We start from the raw sequence: 19,051 nt of genomic DNA on the forward strand, positions 1-19,051 counted from the left end.
TATTCAAACTACTTAATTCAAGATAAAATATTGTTCTAGTATATCCCTTTTCGTCAAATAGGAGACATTCAAAAAATAATGCAAATATATCCAAACATCCTTATGTGATAATTGATTCTAATATGTCATTGCTAATTGATGCATTCAGGTCTCCATGCTTAGAAACTCGAGCAAAATCAGAGAGGGAGGAGAGAAGGAAGAGAGAAAAGAAGAAAATGAGAGAGCAAAGAGGGAACTCGGGTAGAGAAGAGATAAAGGAAAAGAGAAAGCGACAACCTTTAGGCTAAGAGAGAGAGCTTGATGCTCTACCCCAGGCCAAAGGCCTCAATTTATAGTTGTTTAGAGGAATTTACAATACCTACGATGCCCTTAGGGCTACAAGCTTTACATGAGAAAAGACATAAGTAAACATGTTCACCTTGACTAATTAAACCCTTGTGTCATCTTTGTGAGATGACACTTTATTTACAATCATGTCACCCTTCTTGGACATGTGGGTCTGCTACTTACTCTTGTGGGCTTGAACCCATCTTCTATAACTAATTAATGGTTTGCAAAGGTGAACTATAGAAAAAAATAATAAACATGTTTCTCAAATTGTGAAGGTACATGATAATACAATTCTTGTCATCGCCCCAAATAAAAAATGGTACACCTACTATAACTACATCATTATGATTTGCATAATGGAAACAACTAATGCCCATGAAGCATTACAATGATCTATCAAAGTTCCTAACTGAACAAGTCAATGCCTAGTCATGATAACTTTGATCAACTTCATGTAATGGCTTCTTTATCTTAAACTTAAGGAAACTAACAAGAGTAAATTGGGAAAGTAAAAAGACATTAACTAGGTGATTAAAAGAAAATTCAAAGAATTAATTTTCCAGAAAAAAGCATTCAAAGAAAATCATCAAATTTAAGAAATCTTGTCATCGTCTACTCACATGTACCGTTGGCTAACGTCAGAGCAAAGGTCACTCTGACAAGCCATAATACTGATGACAAGATGAGGGTCTCCTCCTCTCTACATTTACAAGATTCCAATGCAAGCGTCCTTTCATTCTTGGGTTCCTTTTCTCAATCAATCTCCAAGAGGTGGATTTATTTGAGTTTCTCTTCCTTCTGTGAAACAAAAGCTTTCATTTTTACTCTCTTTGTCTCTCTTCTTGTGGTTTTGTTAATTCTAGAAATGGATCAAAAGCAGATCAGTTTGGATTCATCTAAACTGACTTTGATCCATTCAGACGACATTGCTATATTTGACGTTGAAAATACTTCTAGTGAGAACCAAAATGGATTGCAGGAGGTCAATGATGGATCTGGGTCGGGAGCACCCTCTAAGAAGATGAACCTCAGTGAACTCAAGGCAAAACAGGTAAGATGTAGGATACAAATTTTGGTATTTCTTAGTTTTTAGCTAGTTTTCGTCTTTAAAATTCTGATTTTTTTGTTTGTATTTTTCTTACGTTTCTCAGTTGTTGCATGAAGCGGGGAGTGCATGGATGCTATTTTCTTCTCTTTGTCTGATTAATCTTCTGGTTTTCTGTTTCTTTGCCAGTCTTTTCAATCGTATTTGCATAAATCATCTAGTTCGGACTTCAAAGAAAAAAGATGTTCTTGTCATCAGTAGTTTATGCTTTACTTTAATTTTAATGCACATTTATTTTCTTATCTTTCTTTCATTATTCATCAAATTTTTTTGACACTTCATGTGTTCTTCTTGTTATGTCATTGAAGTTGCTTGAATTGTTGCTTCTTGGAGCAAATTTTTCGTAGTCATGCAATAGATCTTTGGCAATAAAATGTATTGGGAGCCATTTTTATTTTTTTTGCATACTTACTCTTTTCATTAGTAGGTCTATAACTCTTCCATCTCATGCGGTTTTCTTGTGATGCCTCTTAGAATAAAACCTAAATGAATGGCTTTGAATACTTTTTTATGCATAATCAATGTTTTAAGGATACTCTCCTCTCTTCCCCTCCCTCTTCTCTTTTTTTCCCTTAACATGTTTTGGCTTTACAACTTATCAATGTCTCAATGCTTCCAAATATGAACTTTGAGCTTGCCGCTTGCTGCATTCTTGAATTTGGTATCCCATTATATGAGTACAGGGTGTAGTCATTTACCACACCACACTTACATTACCATCCAACGTTTATTTTATTCCAACATGGTATTGTTTAGGTTCTATGCTAGATGAAAATTAATAAGGCATTAGCAAGATACCATGCATCAATGGAAAAACACGGTGTTTATAGAAAAGGCAGTGTAGAAAATGTGCTCATTTACTTCACATGGTTATAATTTAATGGCAACAGATTGTAAATTTCTCTGCAAAAGGTGTAACGGTGGGGCAAACTACTCCAAAGGCACACCCTCAAACACAAGGTCTAGCTAGCGAAGCTTCTTCTCCACCTAAACAGAAATCAAAAGCAGCCTCAATTTTTCATTTTTCGCTAATCAAAATTGGCAACTGGGAGGTACCGTATACTTGATCTTATGTGTATTTCTATAAGAGAAATTTACGTCCTCTGTATTAAATTTTTGCTTCTCTTTTCCACATTTTTAGAGAAAAGTCAATTATTACAAAGATTTGCGAGCAAAAATTGACTACTCAAGGCGTAAATTTGCTTGGGAAATTTTGGATGATAAAAAGAAGATGAAGATGAAGATTGAAATAAAATGGTCAGATATCCTATCAATGAGGGTTGTTCTCAATGATTGGAGACATGATACTCTTGAAGTTGAGGTGGTTTATCTCTTCCTTCATCCTTATAGTAGTACTTACTTGATAACACTCCCGTTGAAGTAATTTTATTTTTCAGCTTGAGGTTCCACCTATATACTTCGTGGAAGGTGAGCCTAAACCTCAAAAATATATATCTTGGGTTCTTGGCACCGACTTCACTGGAGAACAAGCAAATTTATACAGGTATGAAAGATATTTCAGCAATTTCAACAGAGTAGTCTTAATAATTTTAGGAGAGAAATAATTTAATTTTTTTTTCAATTTATTCTTGGAAAACATAAATAGATAGAAAATGAGTTTCTTTATTAAAAATCAACTGAGAAAATATCGATTTTTGTTCTAATGGTTTCTTACATGTGGCAAATTGTTCTTTCAGGATACATCGTCTTCAGCTGCGTGCTGGAAAACTGAAAAAACATTACATAAAATTTGTGCAGTGGGATGATTCAACATTGTCTTTGAGTAAGAAAAAATTTCCTTCTGCGCCCACTCCATATTTTGATGTTGTCAATCAAACATGTGGATTTAGACCCCCACATCCAATCCAATTTCAGTATCCTCCTCTAACTTTCAGACAACCTTCTCCAATTACCTCCAAACAGCCTCAATAATTGCCATATTTCATCCAACCAATTTCACGTTCTCCAATGTGCACAATATCATCTACTCCTCCAGTTTTCATTCGTAACCATTATTGTGAGTATCCAATTTTGAGTCCTCTTCCCCAAAATGGCCCCTCAAGTTTGTTTCAGGTGATGGGAAGGAATGAGTTGAGCCAAACTAGGTCACATAATGAAGATGTGGAGATATCTAGCAATAAGATGTCCCTTGAAGAGATTGAAATTTGTCTATTGACTGATGAACAGTCTAATGTGCACCCTAATGAGGAGAAGATCCTCGATGCAATGAACTCAATGATGCATCTTATTAAATGAGGTTCTATTCTAGTAGCCGACGGTAGTGTTGTCGAAGACAAAGGAGAAGTTGGTAAGCAAAAGGGGCAAATGAATTTGGAAATAGCAGGAAACATAGATGTTGATACTCAACAATCTCTCCATCCAGAAGACCAAGACGATGAGTGGCTTCCTGGTTTTGAGTTCATGGTCATCTCTTGCTGCAGATCAAGCTAGCGTTTGAGGACCACTGAGCATTTCTTAGAATTTATGGATGGGATTTGGGGTGGAAATTATGATGAATGGATCGGAAGAGATGAAGGTGTCGGTTCGGTTGTGAGAATATCACGTTGAGTTACGGGATGGAAGTTTTTTTTGCATAGGGAAGTACACTTGTGGGAATGTTAATTTACCTTACACAGGTATAGGATTGTCATTTTCTCTTTTCTTTTGTTGTATTGTACATGAAAGAAATAAATTAAGGAAAAATGAGTTTCATTCTGTTCTTGCCCTAAATAATTATTCATCTGAATAGTTGTTCTTAAGCATGCTAAATTATCTAAGTTATGCTTGACAATAGATCGAAAAGAGAAAAATAAAAAAATAAAATGAATAAATTTTCTATTTCTTTGAAATATAAGAGAACTGTAATAGAGTATGGCTTCTTTTATTTGGAAAAAAGTTTAAAAAAGTGAAAATAATTTAAAAAATTTTAAAGCTAAAATTAAGACCAACCAATAGATAGATTCTCGTGTAAAAAAAATAAAAATGCATACTTTTTCCTAGAGAATGATATCAAAATTATAATTGTTGGCAATGTGATATTTACTACTATTGGCGGATTGTAATTTAGTATTGTTGGATAGGCAACGTCTATAAAACAGTCCTTAAGAAAGGGAGTATGTTAAAATTTGAAATAATTTTTTTGGGAAAAAACCTTAGTTAGAAAATCGGGAGCACAAACGCAATTGGCCAAGGATTGACCAAACGGCCTAAGTAAAATGACTGATCAACTGCTCAAGAATTTATGAAGTCTATTAGACAAATTATCAGTCATCCAACCCCCATGGACTTGGTTAGGGTCAATCCCCCTAGACAATCGATCAATCAGGCTTATGATGGCAATGCCAAAGACAAATTTGATTGAACAACCTCCATCCAATCAAAGAGGGGAGAAAATATTTAGTCCAATGGAGAGCAAACCTTGAACGAGAGGGGGAAAGGGTGAAAAAGTTTGTTAACTTTTACTCTTAATTTGTCTCCTTTTTGTTTACTCCATATGCTTTGAAATAACTCAATGTGCAAACCTAATTTTATAATTTGCGTTTATATATAAATATCAAGGTACTTGTGGTAATAATTATATACAAAGTAAATATAAGATTTTTAAGTGGTTCAAAATCCTTCTATGCATTGGTAGTCTGCCTCCTAAGATGTTTTAGTACTTTGAGGCTCTACTTTGGTTGGGTTGCCCTATGTAATCTGTTGCAATTTGCCTCTAAGGTCAATTAAAATGTTGACTTAGAGGACTTATAGCACCCTATGGACTATAATAGCCAATTTTTAATAACATATCTTCACTTAGATTTACAATAGGAAATTAGGCACATAGCCTAGACTTACACATGATTTTTCAGGAGCTAACTATGCTAAATAAGCTTAGACCCACACAGGGATTTTTAAGCAACTCAGTAGGCACACTTGCCTAAACCCATGAAAGGATTTTTCAATACTTTACTAGACGCACACGCCTAGACCCTCTAAGGGATTTTCAAAACCGCCTACCTACATAAGTTCTTACGGCTTACAACAGCTAATGCCACTCAACTTCTACTCTTTACCTATAACCACTTCACAACTTCTATTGCTCTGCCACAATAACTTCTCGGCATTTGCACCTTAGCTCAAACAACTTCTCAATCCCACCTCAATTTCTCAACTTCTATACATCAACCACAACAATTTTGCTACTTATATAACTTAGCCCTAACAACTTCTCTCAATTAATTTAATGTTAATGATGGTCTTGCCTACCCAAAGCTTGACCCAGTTTACAAGGTTTACTTGCTTTTAATATGGCTCGATATAAATTCTCTTAAAGCCAAATTTAGCAATATATTTTTAAGCAAATAGGTATTATTGGTTTTAAGATCCCCATTGAGATAATTTTGATGATAATAAACACTCGAGTACTAATGATGTGAGTTAAGTACATTGTGCAAATCAATAATCCACAAAGGAGATTTCTAGTAGCAAATCGGCTCGACCCATCATGGTTCATCCTAATTGTCCACACAATAAGGGATGAAGAAACTAATGTCAAGAGGCACAACATCCAAACAACCTAGCAATATTGTTTCCCAAACAAGATGAAGGATAATTAGTTTTACAATAGAGAATGAAGAAAACTACATGAAAAAGGCAAGAAAAGTAAAACGGGTAAAAGAAGAGGATCAAATGAGGTGTAAATTGCTAAAGGAGTCAAGCTTTTACATAGAATTTAAGCCCTGAAGTTAAAAAAAATAAAAAGACTAAAGGGGAGTAGCATATAGTAGAAAGTGAGTAAAAGGAGTCAACCCCTAGGGATGGGGTGAACCCCTTGCGATGTCATAAAGAGAAAAGGATTCGAACAATGTAATGAAGATACTATAGAAGTTAACCACATAGTGAAGGAATCAACCCCATTAGATAAAGATAAAGAAATCAAATCCTACCAACAAAATAAGGAGTCAGATACATAGGAAACAGTCGATTCTGTACTAATGCTACAAAAGGAGTTGAAGTCATTAAACAAACAAAAAAGAAAAAGGAGTTGAATCCTACTAATAGTAAGTTTTGGATTAAATGATAAGTCGAGCTTTATAATGAGGAGCAGACATTAGAAGTTGACTACTAGAACTTTGAAACTAACCCCATTTCAGGAATCCACCTCTTTGAGGAGAAAACAACAAAAAGGAGTTGATCCTAGTTAACATTGACTTTGAAATTAACACTTAAGTCCACGTCTTCCAGGAATAGAAGCCAGTGGAGTTGAGTCCAAGGAAAGATTCAACTACTGAAAGAGTTGCTGGAAGCAAAATGGATTTGACCCCAGGCATAGGAGTTTACCCTAAGTAATAATAATCCAACTTTTCAAAAATTTCAAAGGTAGATCCAGAAGTTATAGGTCTATAAATTTTAAATTGACCTTCTAACATGATCAACAACAAAAGCATGATTTATTGATTATTTTTTATTAATTTTTAGACTCGGTTTTCAGTCAATTTTGTTTAATGCCATTAATAGACTTATCTATTCTTAAGGAGTAGTTTTTTTTAACATTGGCAATCGTACCATTTCACTCAAATTCACCTCAAACTAAAACTTCTCCATTCAGAATGAAAAACAAGACTCTCATGTTCTCACACATATTTTGAGAAGTTTTAGCCTCCAATAGCCTTGAGAGACTACCAAATTTGAAAATTTTCTTCATTGAGAGTATTTTGATGTTTACCTTTTCAAATCTTGATTGAATACATAGATATCAGTCTGTTGAACGTTTGTCAAATAGTTTAAGATCAAAATTGATCCAACCATTGTATTGTGAGTTGTTGTATGATTGACTACCACTCAAAATTAGTATTAATAGCCTTCAATATTTTCAAATCATACCTTAAATGTAAATATGTTGATTTATAGGACATTTGAAAGGGGTTTTAAAACACATTGAAATTTGGGGATAATAATTCAAATTCAAGTATTTATATACTAAATTTTTTAGATAAATTGATTATATTTGGTCTAGTGCACTTAACTAGAGGCATAACATGCTGAAATTATCCATTAAAATTTAGATTACTAGTCATGGGTTATACTTTGAAATCAAATATTACATTTAACTATTTTTTATTGTATTCCCCAACTTAAAAAAATAATTCCAGGTATGCAATTATCCAAAAATTTGAAATCAAGTTATCTTGAGCTGCGTATATTTTTAAACCAATTCTTTATGAAGTATATGACGTCTCTTTAGTTTAAAATCAAGTCATTCAGGACTACTTGTTACTATTCAATATATGGAGTATATGCTTAGGATTGGCGTGTCTACTTTTTTTATCTTATACTATTAAATTAGCCTATTGAGAGGTAAATTAAATTGGGCTACATTTTAAACAAGTAATCCATGCAATTTGGGTCAAACCTTTAGCAGGCAAGACCATTTACACCCCCAAAGAATTTGAGAGAAGTTTTTGTGGTTGAGTAGGGGTTGGCAAATTGAATATGTTGCTATGCGAGTTATACAACTTTGTGAAGGCAGACGATGCTAAAATTCTCCTTGAGGGTCTAAGCTAATGTACCTAGTAAGTAGCTAAAAATCCCTATGTGGGTCTAGGCTTATGTAGCCTATGAATTACTAAAATTCCCTTTGTGGGTAGAAGTTAGTGTGCCTAATTAGCTGCTATAAACCTAAGTGAGTGTGTGCTATTATAAATTTTGTATTGTAATTTAAGTCTTTGTGTGGTAGCATCATAGTTGGCCTTAGAGGCGATTTGTTGTAGATGTCGTTTGACAACCCAAACTTGGTGGATCCTCAAAGTGCTAAAACATCTTGGGAGGTGGACTAGAAATCCATGGAAGAGAATGTAAATGACCCAAAAATTCTATATATATTTTTTTTGTTATCACTTCCTTTTGTACTTATATCATTGTACACAAACATAAATTTTAAAACAAGCTTTACACTTTGAATCAATTGAAAGAACAAATACACTTACCCCTCTAAGTTTGCTCCTCATTGACCTTTCAGGTACCTAAATTCATAAGGAGCTACTGAAGTAATCAAGAATTCAAAAAAGTCCTTAATGACTATATTTGAAATATATGCACAATGTAAAGATGGCATTATTTTTTCAAATTAGGGAAAGCATATAAAGTAGCTCAATGTAATGGTTGATTTTAAAATACAACACGAGAGTAGTAATATGATCTTTGGAGAATAATTTCAATGAGTAATAATTTCAAGTATAACCTCTTTAAAATGCCCCATCAAATTACAATACTTGCATATATAAAATGATTTGGAAGTAAAAGGTCAAACAAGTTTTATTTCAAACGGAAGTCGATCTCACAAACACATAACACACAATTTTTGAATCAAATATAATCTTAAAATCACTAGGAAAATGTTTAACAAATAGATATTTAAGTATTCAATCAAGATTTTAAAAAACAAAAGCATTGGAATATTCAGCTCAATGAAAAGAACTATCAATTTTTACTTCCATTATAACTTGAGAGGGCAAAATCTTCTCAAATCGAGTGTGAAGTTTATGAGGTTTGGAAAATGCTTGTCCAAGAGAAAATCATTTGAGGTGAGCTTGGCTTAAATAGAAGACTCTCGAATATTTAAAAAACTAGCATTTTAGAGTGTGAAAGTGATGTTTTTATCTTTTACAAAACACTAAGTAAAATTGGACCAAAAATTCTGAAAATATTTATTAAATCCTTTTTTTCTAATGAAAAAAAAAGCAAAACACTCACAAATTCTGGTCACAAAACATTCTCAAAACGAAGTCCATAAGTCAACCTACGGGTGTTCTCACACCATCGAGTTGACTCCAATGCTAGGGGTCTGCTCCTATCTTCATTTCTGTATTTGTTGGAGTTGAATATTCTAATAAGGATTCCACTCCAAAAGAGAGGCTTGACTCCTTTTTCAATTTTAAAACTTTTTAATTCTGTATTTGACACCTGTTATTCTCTCTACCATGACAATTAGTCGACTCCTTTCACCAAGGTTGGCTCATTTGCCCTTTTTCTACCAAATGCTTATCTCCTTTGTGCCTTTTTGCTTCACAACCACATCTCTCCTTCTGAGGCACTCAACTGATATGCATAGGCTTCACTTATTTGACCCTCTATACTAATATTCTTTAATTTTCTAGTTGAAGTGCTTGACTTCTTACTGTGTAGTCAATTCCTTCGGCTAGTTTTACACTTCTTAATTCTTTCTGGTTGGTTGCTTGTTTCTTTTCTTGTTTGATCAATGTTGCTAGGTCGTTTGGATAGTATACTTTTTAGTATGATTTGTACATGGACAATTTAGACAATTTTTGCCACACGAAAATATATGCATAACATACTTAAGTGAATAAACTTTTAAGGAACTTTTGAATTGCATAAGGTACTTAATACTCATTATTAGTAACTTGAATGTTTATTATTATAAAAAATGCCCCAATCGGGATCATGATCCAACAGAGAAAACCTACTATTGAGGTTTGTTTGCCCAGACAACCGAGCAGCTTGTACAATAAAGGGGAGAAAAAGAAAAGAAGCAAAGAAGAATTAGGAAAGCAGAACATTCGATTGAACATGCAAGGTCCAAATGGACATTAGAAAGAAAAAGGTAGTATAATCAATATTCGTCCAGCCTACCAACTGGACTAAGGAAAATAGAATGACCAATCTATGAAGGTCATCCAACTGGACCATTACCATCCAACAACTATCTTAGAAAACACGAATGAAATCTCACATATTGGTTTTGGCCACCATATGTCACCCAAATTTGTATTTGGCCTACCATTATATGTAACAGTTCAAATTGATAATTGTGAGTAAATAATAAATGAAGCAAGATGTAATAGTAGACCCATAAAAGAGGAGCGTATGTGTGTGCAATTTCTTTTTGGCAATTTTTACAAGAGAGATATCGGACAGCTTGTTTTTGCCATCCTTTTTGGCAATGTTTACAAGAGAGATATCGGACAGCTCGTTTTTGCCATCCTTTTTGGCAATGTTTACAAGAGAGATATCGGACAGCTCGTTTTTGCCATCCTTTTTGGCAATGTTTACAAGAGAGATATCGGACAGATAAGGATACATGCAGGCCATAATAACCATTAGTTAAGTCCTTCCACATTCGTCTGGGAGGGAGGAGAAAGCTTCTGCAAATAATGAAAAACGCATTAAAAGTAAACCACTGTGCACCGCTTTATAAGACAAGCATGACCCCCAGAAGTATTCCAAGAGATGTTTGTTTGCAAGGCAAGAATACAATTTTTCAATGTCTGCAACAAGAGTGGCGGTCTTTTGCATTTCCAGTTACGGTCGTTCCAATCTTTTGCTTGAGACGATGCGTCGAGGCTTATTTTTTAACGGAGGGAAAAGGTACCAGATAGTTTTTTTAATCTTTCTGTTTTTAATCTTTCTGTTTTAACTTTTCTGTTTTAACCTTTCAGGATGCTGTGCTGGGAAACTAAAGAAACATTACGAAAATCTGTGCAGTGGGACGATTCAACGTTGTCTTTGAGCAAGAAAAAATTTCCTTCTGCGCCCACTCCATATTTCGATGTGATCAATCAGATTCCACAAGGCCTCCTTTGATTGCGCCCACAAGCTCCAGGATCCCTGAGTTAAGGACCCGGTATCAGTATCTCCACTGAGCTTCAGACAGCCTGCTCCAATTACCTCTGAACAGCCTAATATTTGATCCAACCAATTCCTCCTCCAATGTGCACTATATCATCTCCTCCTCCAGCTTTCATTCGTAACCGTTATTGTGAGTATCCAGTTTTGAGTCCTCCTGCTAGAGGAAACGCAGTCAGTACAGGAAATTTGAGACTTCCAGTGCTCTGTACTTCACCAACTCAGTCCTCAACTCCTTTCAGTACTGTGCAACAAACAGATGAGACTCATATGAATCAAAACGATATCCAGATTCCTGATAACTTTACTGAAACTAAGCAGACAGCCCCTGCCCTCGGCAACAATGGAGAAACCCCTTGTCCTTCTTCACTAGTCCCGAATGAAGATATGGAGATCTCTACCAATAAGATATCCCTTGAAGAGGTTGAAATCTGTCTGCTGACTGATGAACCATCCGATGTGCACCCTAACGAGGAGAAGATCCTCGATGAAGTGAACTCAATGACGCATCTTCTTAAATCAGGTTCTGTTCTAGTAGTCGACGGTAGTGTTGTGGAAGACAAAGGAGAAGTTGGTCACCAAAAGGGGCAAATGGATTTGGAAATAGCAGGAAACACAGCTGCTGATTATAAATCTGATCGTATCGGGTAAGTAAATGGGGAAGTTAGGCATGTAATAGTGCAGCATGATTTGGCAGAGGTGGAAATAACAACTGTTGCGGATACTCAACAGTCTCACCATCCAGAAGACCAAGACGATGAATTCTTGAGTAGCTTCCTGGCTTTGAGTTCATGGCCATCTCCGGCTGCTGATCAACATTTGGTCGGGTCTTCAACTTGTCTGCCGATCGCAATAAACGGCCTTTGCTATTTTGCGTAGAAGTGATTGGTTTCTGTACACTTCTATGCGTTTTCTGTGTATACTTTACGCACCGAGGTGAACTTCAGAAGTTCTAAATTTTTTATACTAAACCCTTATTTATAGTACCTTGTTGTATGAGGAAAGGCCCTTTGATGATGATTTGCCAGTCATATTGTCCTGGTTTATAAATTTTCTTAATCTCATCCTAACATCTCTCCCTTCCAACTTTAAGAAAAAAGAGATGTTGGCAAAGAAATGTATTTGTACCTGTTGTCTCTAAAGCTTTCTATTACAAATCAATTTTAAGCAACCTTATCTCTGTGTCTTCATATTGTATTAGATGAGTTAAGTTCCTTTCTTGGAAAACTCCAACATACGCTTCTCATCTCTTTCTTCTTCTCCTTCATTCCGATCACATGCCTTGCATTCTTATTCTAGTTTTGTCTCTTGTCTGCTCTGCCTCTCTATCTTATCTCTATCTAATCTTATCAGTATCCTTCACTGAGCTTCAGCCTTCAGCCTTCACACAGCCTCCTCCAATTACCTCTCATCAGGCTCACCAACTTCAATATTTGATCCAACCAATTGCGTCTCCTCCATTGGGCATAATATCATCTCCTCCAGTTTTCGTTGTAACCAGTTCTGTGCCTATCGAGTTCTCAATCCTCCCGCTAAAGGTAAGATAGAGGAAAGTTGATCCTTCCAAGATAACCAGTTTATTCCAAATATCCATTTAGAACCTACAATATGCATGTTTGAGGTTTTTGGAACATATTCCTGTAAAAGAAGAGGTCAGAGATAGCCTCTAAACACCTTAATTTGATGATAACAAACATATACTTGCTACAATAATCATTGAATGAGAATTTTTCAGAAAATAAGTTGTTTCCAGAATTTTTTGAAAAATGGATTCGAAATCAAAAATTCGATTTGAACTCATCTAAATGAAGAAAAATAAAAAGGGATGTACATCCCACTTATAGATAGTTTTATGATTAAATAAAGAGTTAGACCACCATTGGATCATTCAAACCCAAGGACTGAAAGAAACTTGTAAAGGAAGGATTCGAACTAAGTTGATAGGATGCAAACACACAAGCAATCAGATAAAAGAATGAATGATGTGAACCTGATTAGAAACTTTTGGAATTTAAAGTGGATTTGAACCCTGTAAGAACCATAGGAATTGAATCCATGGGTGGATTCGAACTTAACTGAAGAAAATTCAACAACAAGGATGCAAACCTGGAAACAGTAAGCTTTAGAATTAAAAGTGGATTCGGACCTTGTAGGGAACTAAAGGCTATGGTGTCAAAACCCAAGGGTGGAGCCGACTATAGAACTAGACCATTGGAAAGGCTGGATTCAAATCATTGGCTCTAGATTCGAACACTTGTTGTATGAATACACCTTTTTGAAATGCCAGAGGCAGTTTTAGATGGCTATAGGTCTCCAAAATTTTTAAGTGGCCTACCAACATGTTTAGTAGCAAAATTAGGATTCATTTATTTTTTTATAAAAATTTACCTATTTTTGTAAAATATCAAAATCAACCTCATTTACTCATAAGACCCAAACTTGTATATGTTTAACTTGACCGAAAATCCAAAAGTACTCCCAAGTGATTTTTTGAAGTGTTAGTACCATTATGAGCCAAGAAGAAGTACTTTTTTGTTGAGATTTCTATTGAAAACTAAGTATCTATAAGCATTGATTTTAAGATTTGATTTGGATACTTGCTTTCTGAATTGAGAAAGGTGGTTTCTTAATGTTTAAAGCATGTTGTACTCGGTTTTCATATCACTTGATTGCTTTTGAAGATCCTTCCATATTTCCAGCATTTCCAAAGTTTTTAAGTGCCTTGAAATTTATATTACTAATGCCACTGAAATTGCTGGTAGAATCACTTTAGATTAAGATTGGTGTAATCAATTTGCGATTCTTGATTGTCATATTTGCCTTGAGCTAAATTACATGGCTTCAAGCTCTCTTGAAAACCGTTTTGAATCAACTGAGTCGTTAACCAGCAGGATAACAGAAGGTCTACAAGTGTGTCGTTAACCAATTACTTGATTCATTCTTTTTCCTAATTCATTTTCGAGATCGAAACAGAAGTTCATCTTCTTCTGTTTCTGTTTCTGATCCAAAAACAGCAGCGGAACTTCTTCTTCCTCCCACTGTTCCGAGGTTTGTTCCATTCGCAAAAAACTCCAAGCTAGAAGTGGATTAGGAACAGTCCGTCATTGCATGCAGAGTAAGTGGAATCGTTTGGTGAGGAGCCAACAAAAGTGTCAACTGCCTCCTCTCCCGTGTTGCAACTTCTTAGAGATGAAGCAATGTGTTCTTCATCCTCTGTGATTACAGCCACATTGAAGGATCTCCTGCCCATTAGCTTTTAACTGTTTGTCTTGTGTGGGCAAAACGTGGCCATTCTGCACTGCATGCATTTGAACTTGTTTTTTTCTTTTATACCTAACAAATGAAGAAACATATATATGTGAAATGACGATATTACCTTTTTGTTCTTTATATATGTTTCAAAAAATAAGAATTACATATGAAGGGTTTGTAGTTCATTATCTTACAAGAGCCTACACCAAGTTCCCTACTATGTTAAGGCCACCTTCATTGCAATTTTTCTTGTTAAATTTTTACCCTTTATCATATATTATTGACTCAAGGTATTAAACTCGAAATCCAAAATCTTTTTTAGTATCTCCGTTTTGTCGAATAGGGAACCGTTAAGTAACAATATAAGTGTATCCAAACATTACTATACGACAATCGACTTTAACGTGTGACACAAGAGACATTATTACCGTTAACTAACAGCTCATAATAAGGTAGGCAATCGACAAAAAACGTACATTTGTTCCTCAAATTGAGAAGGTATATGGTTATACCATTTCGGTCTTCGCCAAGATCAAAAATGGTAAAAGTACTATAAAAAAAAATATGATTTGTCTAATAGAAATGCTTTGATACATCAAAGTTCCTAATTGAATTGAAATACATTCAAAGCATTAAAGAACTTTAAAGAGGAAAGTAGAAAGGGTAAAATGGAAAAAAGAAGAAATATTATCCTAATTTCTAGAAAATATAAAGATTTAATTTTCCTGAAAAAAAAAACTTTAAAAATGCCTCCGGAGAAAAACGTCGAAGGGGAGAGACCCGTCGTCGTCCCCTTGACACGTGGACCATAACGACGTTAGGGTGGAGGCGATGCTGACAGGCGAGGGACGACCAGAGGAGAGATGTCTTCCTCCTTATATTTTCAGGATTCCATGCCTGCATTCTTCATTCTCTCGCTTTCCTTCTCAGAGGCTTCTTTTCCGAAGTGTTTTTTGCCTCCAACAGGAAAAAGCTTCATTTTCAATCTCTTCTTGCGACTGCCTTCTGTTTCTGACTGTTGATTCAGGAAATGGATCAAACAGAGATGGGCTTCGATTCGAACGCCATTGAAGGTCAGAGTTCTCAAGGTCTATCTAAGAAGACTAGGCTGACTAAAGCCATATCAACACCAGTAAGATACAGGATACGAATTCTGGTCTTTTCTTCATGGTAGCTTGATTCTAAATTGGTCTATAAGTTGTTGCAGGTGGTGAATGCATGTCCACCATTGCAGGTACTACGAAGCTCAGTGGCCACTTTGCCCAGCTCGGACATTGGATTACCTGAGATAGAAGAAGAAGAAGAAAATCCCTTTCTGCTTGCTAGTTTCTACTTCATTTTCCATCTAATGTGCATTTATTTTTTCCTTTGCTTTCTTTTATTATTCAACCAACTCGATCTTGGTATACCTCTTTGAAGCTTGAATTGCAGCTTCTTGGAACAGATTCTCTTTTATCATGCATTACAGCTATAAAATATGTATGAAGCCATTTTAGACGGTAGCATTAGATGTTCTTTAAGTTTTTTCAGTTTGCTTCGTCTTTTTATTTGTAGATCTGTACTCTTTCCTCTAATCAGCTTTTTTTAGACTCTTCTCAAAATAAAACTGAAAATAGACGGCTCTAAATACTGTTTCATGTCGCAGCTCTCAGTGATACTCATCTCTTACATGCAAGTAGCTCACAGATGGTCATTCGTATTTACTTCCCATGCTTATTTATGGCAACAGATTGTAGATCACTCGATGGAAGAGCATCCAATTGGTTTAAAATTGGTAAAAACTCCGTCCTTCGTCAGCCTCCTCGAGAGAGAACTTTCCAAAGCAACAAAAGAACAAGCACCAGCAAGGGAAGCTGCTCCTATTGCACAGGCTCCAGCCGCTGAAGCTACTTCAAGCACACAACCAAAGAGACAGGAAACAGCGGTCGGCAACGTTTCTGCTCCCCTTACCCACAAATCGAAGAAAGCTTCAAATTTTCACTTCTCAGTTATTAAAATTGGCAATTGGGAGGTACCATTTAATTTAGCTTCATCTTCTGCAAAAGTTTCTTTCTTAGATTTTTTTATTCTTAATACAGAAGATTTAAATTTTTTTTTTTTTTTGGATTTTCAGAGAAAAGCGAGCCATCACAAAGATTTGCTTGCGAAATTTGAGTACTCACGACGAAAATTGGTTTGGGAAATGTCGGATGATAAAATGAAGATGAAAATGAAGATAGAAATAAAATGGTCAGATATCCTATCAATGAGAGCTGTTCTTAATGATCGTACAGATGATACTCTGGAAGTTGAGGTAATTTATCGCTTGGTTTATTTGTTAAACCCAATACTTAAGTTGATAACAAACTCATTGATGTAATTGAATTTTTCAGCTTCAGATACCACCGATATACTTCGTTGAAGGCGAGCCTCAACCTAAAAAGTATATATCTTGGGATGTTAGCACCGACTTTACGGGAGAACAAGCAAATTTGTATAGGTATCCAAACCCTAAAACATTCAAGAGTTTTTTTTTTTTTTTTTTTTGGATATCTTGAACAGAAAGTGTAATTTTAAGCTTTAAGGGTTTTGCCAAGAGAAAATTATGAAAAAAAAATTAACCAAAATTTATGTTCTAAAGCCTTTCTTACAGATGAGAAAGTGTTCTTTCAGGATACATCGTCTTCAAATGGCTGCAGGGAAACTTAAGACACATTACCAAAAACTAGTGGAGTGGGACGATTCAATGCTGTCTTTGAGCAAGAAGCCATTTCCTTCTGCGCCCACTCCATATTTCTCTGACCCACACAGTATGATCAATCAGACTCCACAAAGGTCTTTTGGATTTAGACCCACACATTCTAGAATCCCTGAGATGATAACCCAATATCAATATCCTCCACTGAGCTTCAGACAGCCTGCTCCAATTACCTCTCAACAGCCTCAGCAGCTTCAATATTTGGTCCAACCAATTGTGCCTCCTCCAATGGGCATAATATCATGTCCTCCTCCAGTTTTCGTTTGTAACCAGTGTTGTTCGTGTCCAGTTCTGAATCCTCCTGCTCGAGATAACAAAGTCAGTACAGGAAGGTTGATACTTCCAAGAGCTCCAATTTGGCCTTCCGGGCAAGCAATGGAAGGCCAATTGGTGAATGATCAATATGTGCGTCCTGTGCAACAGGTTCAACCCACTCTTCAGGTTCCTCCTCTTCCCCAAAACAGCCCCTCCAGATTGTTTCAGGGGATAGGAGGGAGTCATTTGAACCAAAACAGGTCTGAATTTCAAGAACTACCAGCTCTTCCTGTCAGTATAACTGCACCTTCTCGATTCTCCTCTCCTTTCAGTACTATGGAACAAATAGATGAGAATCATATGCTTCAAAACGGTTTCTATATTCAAGAAAACTTTACTGAGACTCAGGAGGCAGCCCCTGGCCTCGCCAACAATGGAGAAGTCCCTTCGCCTTATCTAATCCCAAACGAAGATGTGGAGGTTGCAACCAACAAGATGTCCTTTCAAGAGGTTGAATGCTGCTTGCTGAGTGATGAACCGTCGACCGTGCATACTGAGGAGAAGATCCTTGATGAAGTGAACTCAATGACCAACCTTCTTAAATCACGTTCTCTACCAATAGTCGACGGTAGTGTTGTGGAAAATCAGGAAGAATCTACGCACCAAAAGGAGCAAAAGGACATGACAGTAGCAGGAACTCCAGATGCTGAGTCTTATTCTTCGGCCATTCTGATTCAACCTCTACTTGACGGTGACAATGACTTCTTGGGTTACTTCGCTGATTACAAATCTGATCGCACCCAGGAAGTTACGCATGAAATGGTGCAGCTTGATTTGGCAATGGTGGAAACCACAACCATTGAAGATGTTCAACAATCTCACTCTCTGGAAGACAAAGACGATGACTTCTTGGCCAGCTTCCTGGATTTGAGCTCATTCCCTTCTCCAGTTGCAGATCAAGCTAGCATTTGAGGAATACGGAGCGTTTCCTAAATTTTATCGATGGGTTCTGGGGCGGAAAAAACGATGAACTGAGGGGAAGACTCTTCATGCAGGTGTCAATTGTGGGAACGTGATTGTACCTACCCCTGGATTAGTATTGTCGTTTTCTCTTTTCTGTCTTGAACGAAGAAACAAATTAGAAAACTGTGAGTTTTGTTCTGTTCCAGAGCCATCGTCATCTATATTGAATGAACTAATTCTTGGATTTGGTTGAATCACAAAGATGAAGATGTTATATTGAAGCAAATGCAGTTGATCAATCTTGCTAGAAACCACCAGCAGTTCAATATTAGAAGAAGAACTAAACAGTTGCTGTGCATGTCGGAATTTTAAGGCATTTAAGGTTATATTAACTCTGATAAATTACAGCTTAGGTATGTCTGATATGTGCACTGTAACTTTCAATGTGTGGAACATTATATATAACGTTACAAATGTTACGTTGAAGAGGGGGATTATAAAGGAATATTATGCTCTCAAAATCAAGATGTATCGGTGAAAAGCCCACAGCAAACCAGACACAGAGCTGCCGTCTTGCAAATCTGGTACGTATTGGATTGCCCAAAATATATAACGTTCTGCACATGTAAATATTAAAAATTACAGTACATATATCAGACATATTTAAGTTGAAATGTCCCAAAGTTTACATTGTTGGTCGTAGGTTGACTCCCACATTGCTTTTGATCAAAACAAAACTTAATTGAATTAATAACTTGCAAATCTAAAGTATTTTAGATACTTCA

The 19,051-nt window shown here is 35.9% G+C and overlaps 1 protein-coding gene across 1 annotated transcript; it reads left to right on the forward strand.

Annotated features, from left to right (window-relative positions):
- Positions 1 to 1,195: 1,195 nt before the first annotated feature.
- On the forward strand, positions 1,196 to 11,017 carry LOC137956812 (uncharacterized). The gene is made up of 5 exons (XM_068804444.1): positions 1,196 to 1,381; positions 2,326 to 2,487; positions 2,577 to 2,756; positions 2,833 to 2,939; positions 10,873 to 11,017. The coding sequence occupies exons 1-5, from the start codon at positions 1,196 to 1,198 to the stop codon at positions 11,015 to 11,017; spliced, it is 780 nt and encodes a 259-aa protein (XP_068660545.1).
- The last annotated feature ends 8,034 nt before the right edge of the window (positions 11,018 to 19,051 follow it).

The sequence above is a fragment of the Aristolochia californica genome, unplaced genomic scaffold (genome assembly GCF_029961685.1).
Source record: "Aristolochia californica isolate CCGP_79_NKW_82.1479 unplaced genomic scaffold, dmAriCali1.0.hap1 SCAF_2, whole genome shotgun sequence".
Classification (NCBI taxonomy): Eukaryota; Viridiplantae; Streptophyta; class Magnoliopsida; order Piperales; family Aristolochiaceae; genus Aristolochia; species Aristolochia californica.

Bases quoted from the DNA above. Each gene is read 5' to 3' on its own strand.
- LOC137956812 (XM_068804444.1), top strand. From the start codon at position 1,196: ATGGATCAAAAGCAGATCAGTTTGGATTCATCTAAACTGACTTTGATC. The intron at 2,488-2,576 runs GTACCGTATACT...CCACATTTTTAG, and splicing joins TCAAAATTGGCAACTGGGAG to AGAAAAGTCAATTATTACAA. The intron at 2,940-10,872 runs GTATGAAAGATA...TTAACCTTTCAG, and splicing joins GAACAAGCAAATTTATACAG to GATGCTGTGCTGGGAAACTA.